The sequence below is a fragment of the Primulina huaijiensis genome, chromosome 16, assembly GCF_012295235.1.
Source record: "Primulina huaijiensis isolate GDHJ02 chromosome 16, ASM1229523v2, whole genome shotgun sequence".
NCBI lineage: Eukaryota > Viridiplantae > Streptophyta > Magnoliopsida > Lamiales > Gesneriaceae > Primulina > Primulina huaijiensis.
Window position 1 is genome coordinate 13,046,049 of NC_133321.1, and position 7,613 is coordinate 13,053,661.

At 37.1% G+C, this 7,613-nt stretch overlaps 1 protein-coding gene across 1 annotated transcript; it reads right to left on the reverse strand.

The window, feature by feature from the left end:
* Positions 1-5,831, reverse strand: LOC140960793 (squamosa promoter-binding-like protein 16). Its single transcript, XM_073419069.1, has 11 exons — positions 5,519-5,831; positions 4,396-5,048; positions 4,079-4,272; positions 3,012-3,841; positions 2,748-2,822; positions 2,562-2,669; positions 2,365-2,482; positions 2,072-2,207; positions 1,847-1,991; positions 1,178-1,774; positions 1-980 (listed from the first exon to the last, which is right to left on the reverse strand). Exons 2-11 carry the CDS (start codon positions 5,001-5,003, stop codon positions 555-557), a joined length of 3,237 nt encoding a protein of 1,078 aa, XP_073275170.1. The 5' UTR covers positions 5,004-5,048; positions 5,519-5,831; the 3' UTR covers positions 1-554.
* Between the last annotated feature and the right edge of the window lie 1,782 nt (positions 5,832-7,613).

A 7,613-nucleotide genomic window follows, 5' to 3' on the forward strand; every position in this document is an offset into this window, starting at 1 on the left:
TTTGTGGAAATAATAGATTTATTGATCACTCAAACAGGCCAAAAACAACTGATAATAGTTCACCATATTTTCCCAAAATATATAACGCCTCACCAATTAATGAAATGAGGCAAAGGAAAAAAAACCAAGACATACAAGTATATATATCACTTAAACAACCTAATAATGTAATTTTCAAAGCCTGATACTTCTTTTTACAGACACAAAAACACTTCGTAGTTTCTTAGTGTTCAGTTGATACAGGGGTATACTAGAGTCACTTACCTGCATGAACACAAGCTTCAAGGTTGTTTCGGCCCCGGAAACTAAATCTTCAGCTTTTGATGCATTAAGCTTGTGTATTTATCTTAAATAAGTTATTGTTACGAGATCGAGGTCCAACCATCCCTCTGAGATTCAAGCTACTCTACATAAAGATCAATCAGACTTGAAACTCCAAGTTACAGTTTCCTGTGTGACGAATTGCGTGAAAGATATTGTTCTCTTCTCCCATAATAACACTGGAGCCTTTGATTTGTTACTAAAATTTGCTCGAGCAAAATATTCTCATAAAACTATATTGCACCATAGTCCAAGTTCTCCCAGGCAAATGGGGCAACAGAACTGAGATACGGGAGAACTCTCAGGAACACACAGACACAAACGCATACGGCAGCAACAACAAGCAATGAATGGATAAAGGGAGGGTGAAGCAACCCTTGTGATTTTGGAAACCTTTTACCGTATCCAGCAACAAGTGCACATCTAGAACAAGATCTTTCACCCTGATTGAGCTTCGAGACAATCGTCTTGTCCTTATTTACCTCCAAATGGAATGGAACAATTTCGTTATCAATTGATATCGACACTTGACCCATTTTTCTTTCTGCATATTTCCGCGCAACAAGAGAATTGTAGGAGTTATTATTCCGCATCAAGGCATGTGCATAAGGAGAAAGTCCATTTGAGTCAAGAAGCGAATTCCAGCAATGCAATCCAATCTGCACAAAAAAGACCATGGAGAAAGGTCGGCACACTTCATCAAAATGTCAAGGAAGTCACTGAATTACATAATTCTATCCATGACCAAACAATTAAAGCAGGAGGAGAAATATTAAAATGGTGAACAATCAAAAGGCATTTTTCATAATGATAAAAGCACATGAATCGTATAAGTTGTTGAATAAAACTGAAATACCTCTTTCGGATCACTTGTAAGAGCATCAACGATGTCATCGGCTGACGATGTGCAAGCAGCCAAATGTAAAGGCGTGACACCACCAGGTCCCACCATATTGGGTACAAAAACAAACATTTCGGAACTATCGGTAGAATCAAAAACAGAGTAATGAATTAGCAGATCAACCATGCGGCGGCACCTCCTTTCGACAGCCCTGTTCAAGAGGTGAGATTCTGCTAGCATCTCTAGAGATCCTCTCGCTAAATTCTCTCTACCCAGGTTAAATTCTACCAGAATCCCCAGGAGGGTTTCGACCAAAGCACAGAAATCGCACTCAACAGAGAATATAAGAAGGAATTGCAACCGAGAAAGCTTATACTCTGGGCTCATCTGCAAAGTAGAGTTATGCTTTCTTTGGAAGAGCCAACCAAGTTCATTCAAGAAATGCAGGGCTTCTTCCCTGGACATGGGTCTATCTCTATTTCGAATGTGATGGACATTGTCATGCACTTCGGCACTTCCAACAATCTCAGGTTCAAGAAGTCTCAATTCTTGGCAAATGGTGTCATCTGCTATAATCACCGGAAAACTAGTACCTCTGATATTATTCTCAACCTGTAATTAAGAAACTATTATGATACTGAACTCAGCCAATTATTTCAAAATTGATAATATTCTATTTTGTACCTCAATGAAACAGCGGCTAAGTGTATTCGGTGTTGCTAGATTAACTTTTAAGCTACCCATAATAAGTTCATCAGTAGCTGAGTCTTGGTGTGATACTGCTGGAAGCAAACTTGCATTGTATCCAGCTGGATGTGTGCAGTATATCCTACACCATGATTAGAAAGTTTTTGGTGAAAAGATACCCAAGGCATGACATAAATCATCCAACTCAACAAAATCACATACTTTGTGCCTGGAGCGGTCAACCTTCTTCCTCTAAATAGGAGAGAGGTCTCTTGTCCTCCAACAACTGCCACAGGTGAGACCCAGATTAATTCTGGTGTACTCCAGCCTCTCCAAGATTTGCAGAGTCGTATACTTCCTGAAGTTTATTTGCACAAACGGAACATGAGTACTTGAAACATGTAGCTAGGCAAATAATCTATCTAAACTCCAAAATACAAAAACAAAATGATGATGACAAGAGAACAAATCCTTCATTAACTGGCTCACAATAGCCCAACAAAAAAGAGCATTACCGTCTTTATGAGATGCCATCTGTCTATCTGTATGGATCAAAAATCTCCCATTTCCCCAAAAGTCGACATCAACACCTCTGACTAGAGATTTCACATACTGAAGAAGGTTTATTTCAAACTGCAAACAGACCAGGGTCGATAAAGATGATGAATCACAGGAAAATTTGAAAAATGAATTTTCGTGGAAACACACTCACTTGTTCCCAATCAAAAGATGGCATGCACAAATAGATTGAGAGAACAATGCAACCAGGCCTGATGTAACTTTCCATTTCTGAGGGGCTGGTGGACAGCCAATTGAAGATCTGAAGATAGAGGCAATGTATACCATCAAAACCAAATATGAATTAAGAAATATTAAATCTTAAGCTTTAAAGTCTAACCTGAGATCGCAATGAGCCAGGCAAATGACTTGGATCCTTGTCAAACAATTTGAAAACTATTCGACCAGTTCGATCCTGGTTAAAAAAAACAAAGAAATCATGTTTTCTCTTATCTTACTGACTAGTGTAAACCTAAGAATAAAAAATATGAATACATGAAAAGTGAAAACAACAACAATATGATAAAGTTGTTGCTAAAAGGAGACGGGACATATATCCAGAAATACTTGAACATCTTGTCAAAAAGAAAGAGAGAAGAAATACCTGGACACCAGATACCAATCTGGATGGTGAACGATCGGATCCAGAAGAAGATGAATATCCTGCATGGTATGGAGAACTTGGAATCGAACCATTTTCATTAGTCCTAACTGAGCATCCAAACAGCTGAAGAGATGTATTGCAATCATTGCTCATGGATGCTTTCATATGTCCTCTGCTAGGCAAACTGTCATGCTTTATTGTTTCTTTAGAAGTATGCACTGGAAACAAATCATGTACAATAGGTGGTGACGACATCGGTGACCTTCCTTCTGAAGGATTACTACTGCCAGAAGAAAAGCAGTTTTTCCCACCAGATTGTAGTTTCCTTCCACTATCATCTTCTGGTGAGAAGGTAAATAGCTGTAATGGCAAACTTGGAGTCTCTTGAACATGGCCATCGACATCTTCCAACGGGTAATGGTAACTCGTGCCACTCCTTTCTCCCATGGTGGAAACTTCCAAAATAGGCCCTCTCCGTAAATTGGCATGTGCTGCTTGATCAACACATGGTGACTTACTTTTCTCAGAACCACTTTCCTCAGTGCTAGGCTGAGATTGAATTTCAAATGCATCAGATGACGGAGTTCCAGAAGTTGCCGAAAGAACAGCAAGCAAATCCAAGGTTGAAGGTGAAGGAGCATTTTCCATCACTTGATTCTGATTTTCAGAAGATGAAAGGTTATGAACACTTGCGTTGCTACTTTTCGCAACAGGCAACGTCGTTGCTGCTTCAGCTGGCAAGGGAAGTGAATTTATTTTACTAAGAATTTGTATGAGCTGATCCTTATTGGGTACTGGTGAGAATTTCCCAATCCCGTCCTCAATGTTCCCTGATATTACATGAAATATAATTCAGCAAAAGGTCAATTGTACGTGCAAGAGAAGTTAAAAAAATCAGATTTCTAGTCCTAGTCTTCTCAGCGAATAATTAGAAGTCCACAGAACTCTTTCTACTTTGAACTCCTCGTGATTTCAAGAGGAAAAAAAACTTTTAACTCTTCCCTAGCTCTAATTGCATCATTTGTACGACGTTAAAGCCTTAGTATTCTTATGAAAGACCTCTTTACCTTGTGCACGAGCTAGAACTGCCAATAAACTGACAATATCAAGATCACAATTCACATTGTTGTTGCGGTTGTCAGGAACTAACAGCCGTTGAGTGGTATCATCTGGCTGAGTTTTCCTCCTCCTCCTGTTGTGCCCAGCAAGTCTGCGTCTGCAGCTTCTCTTTCCCTCATCAAATTCTGAAAGGGGGTGGAACCTGATAAAAGGGAATGAAGCCATTATCATGTTGGCTCAATATGCCCAAAACAAAGAAAGTACCAAAATCATCAACCTGCAGAATGCTACAAAATTAGCTCAACTATGAGGTCGAATTACCAACCTGCTGCATTGCTGGCAAAACCTTTGCATCTGTTTCCCCACCAAAGCCTTACTGGCTTTGCTATGGACCTCACATACCTTGTGCCGTCGGTGATAGTCCTTGGCAGTAGACAGGTCTTCCTTACAATTATCGACTTGACACCTAGGATAATTAGCACCACCCGGTGATCCGGCTCTTACTCTCTTATTGGGTCTTGACACAGATTGTGGCTCCGCTACATTCGTAGTACCGCTGCTTCCACTGGGCCCAACTCCGTCTCCAGCTCCTAGCTTCAACATTAAATTTTCATCATCTTCTCCAGTACGGTCAGGATTTTTAGCATTTTGAGCATTATTTTGTACGTCCATACTCCTTGCCAAGTCTTGTTGAATACAAGGGTCACTTCCCACCAAGATTCCATCAGATTGTAACTGTTTGGCGATGAACCTAGTACTATCCCAATCCCAGGACATAGGATTCCAATTATCAGAAGGGTTCTGGTGAACAAAATTAACGGGATTAAAAGGTGGACCACGTTTCTTGGCCATTGGATGCACGTTGTAATATATTCCAGCATGTGGTTGAGGGATGACTATACGAGATGCTATTTTGGTGCCCGCGTCCTCCATCTTTACAAGACAAGAACTTAAACTCTAGAACCAAAAAAGAAGAACCTGCACGGATGAAAGATATTGAGACTTCCAACTTGAAGCGGTTTTAGATCCCAAAGAAAATCACGGAAAAAGCTAAAGTTTTCAACCCGAAATATCATACTTGTAAAAGAACTTCTACATATAAAAGTCTACGCTAGCTAAATAATCACACACGCACAGGCACAGCAAAATCACAAGAAAGCAGATTCCTCTCCCATCGATCCCCGATAACCAATAAAAATTCAAACAAGGAAAATATCAGTCAGGGTCAAATCAGAAATCCGTGTGTTCGTACAAAGAACAAATCTAAAGACTAACAAGTACATCATTTCTTCGCATCTTTTCCTAATTCTTGCGGGAAATTAAGCACCGAAGATAAAGCATACCTTCCAACTATGACTATTACTGAATCATCGGGGTCAAATAATAGCCGTACACGATTTCAACAGCATAATTCAGGCATAACAAGAAAAGAGGAAAAAAGTAGGTACCTTCATGAGTCAACAGATTCCATGTCCAAAACAGGGTTCGAGTACGACGCATCTCATCTTCACGAAAACATACAAAATCAAACCGTCAAGACAGATTCCCAAGATTCGAACTCCTCCTTCGACAGTCTTCCGAGTACTTCCTCGATTTTCCGACCGATTAAAAACACAACAATTTATGGGTTCCCTGGTATAAATCGAGTGAATCCAGAAAAGGCAGGCCTAGGGTTAGAAGAATTACATGAAAGAGAGATCTACGGCAACGGAATACAACGCTAGAATGGGGAAAAGGAACTTTTAAAATACTCCGCTGCTGCCTCTCTGTATAATATAATAAATAAATAAATAATGTTCGTATATATGTACGTATATACACATACATTCACAACTATCTTTTACTTTTATCTTTCCTTTCCCTCGTCAAACTTTTTCCAAAGTTTTCTTGGTATATTTTGTATTAATAATTTTGACATAAAAATTAATATTTTTTTTTAATTTGTATTAGACTCGTCTCACAAAATCGATTCATGACTGTGATATTTTATTTATATTCAAACTTGTTACTTCTTACCACTATTTTAGGAAAATAATACGATATTTTAAAAATGGCAAAAACTTGTGAGAGACGGTCTCACATGTCGTATTTTGTGAGACAGATCTCTTTATTTGGGTCATCCATGAAAAAGTATTATTTTTTATGCTAAGAGTATTATTTTTTATTGTAAATATCGGTAAGATTGACCCGTCTCACAAATAAAGATTCGTGAGAACGTCTCACAAGAGACCTACTCTTTAAAAAGATGGTATTTTAGGCAGCCTAAATTTGGTTACCAAGGTAGAAGTCGTTCACATTGTATAGTTACTAAACTCTTTTATTTATATAAATTATATTATATTATATTATATAAATTGTATAAATTGAATTGAATTAGTCTTACTATCACATGAATTGTACTGCCACGCTTTCCCAACCTTTTCCAGTATAAAGAAATACATTTCAAAAAAAAAAAGAAGAAGAAATACATTTCAATTCAAGTTGGTTCAAACCGTGATCAGATCCAAGTTCGAGTTATAAACAACCTGATCGTGGACCTTATTCGAGTGGTTTGGTTCCGATTTTACCTTTCCATTGGTAGATTTCAAATATGTGTATAACTCCAATCTCGTTCATCAAAACCTTACTCAAATAAAGTTTAATTATTCATTCATCCAAATTAGTTTCAAAAACCAAAGAACGACTTAAAGTAATAAAGATGAATTTGAATACTCTTGTAGCGTCATTTCAAATTAAATATTTTCTAAAACCATATATCTTTCATCCAAATCAAATTCTTGCGTCCAAATGCTATCTTAGAGGGTGTTGGGTAATTATCATTTCAAATTAATTCTTTTAAAACTTCTTCGTACGAAATAACTTTATTTCGATCAAATCTTTCCATCAAAATACAACCTTATAAAGTGCGGGGTGGATTGTCACTCAATAAAGTAATGTTGTGTGATTCATGTGTTGAGAAGTCTGTGGTCTTTCTTTAGTGCTACTCATGTGGAGATGCATCCCTTTGGTATTGATCAAATTGACGCATGTGATCTCTTACTTCTGACTACTCGTTAATCATACATACTAGTTACTGCATGTGTATACTTTTTTTTAAAATTATCGATAGACTAAAGTAAAATTTGATAAATTATCGGGGGATTAAAGTGCTATGTGAATTGTTGTAATTAAAAAAAATAAAAACGAAAGTGTAATATTGGTATCACATAAAGTCAAAATTAGAAGAACAAAAAACAGACCAAGACACTATTATAAGGTTTGACACGATTTTAAAATGACAATATTCTGATTTTAATAAAAGATTGAACCAGAGATAATACAACAGTATTCGATATCATATCGATACACTAATTAAAACATGATAAAGTAGAACAAATTAAATAATGACCCACGTATAGAACATATTTTAATTATTGTAAAAAAAATCAGAACATGAAATTTTTTTTATAATCTATTTCACCATTGTTTTTTTTATTACAGATTAAATACAGTAAAGCTTTTATAAATTAATAATATTGAGATCATGAAATTTTATTAATTTAG

Coding starts and splice junctions, on each gene's coding strand:
- LOC140960793 (XM_073419069.1), bottom strand. CDS start 5,003: ATGGAGGACGCGGGCACCAAAATAGCATCTCGTATAGTCATCCCTCAA. Junction 2,483..2,561: donor CATCTTTTGATTGGGAACAA/GTGAGTGTGTTT, acceptor GTCTGTTTGCAG/TTTGAAATAAACCTTCTTCA. Junction 981..1,177: donor TTACAAGTGATCCGAAAGAG/GTATTTCAGTTT, acceptor TTTTTTGTGCAG/ATTGGATTGCATTGCTGGAA.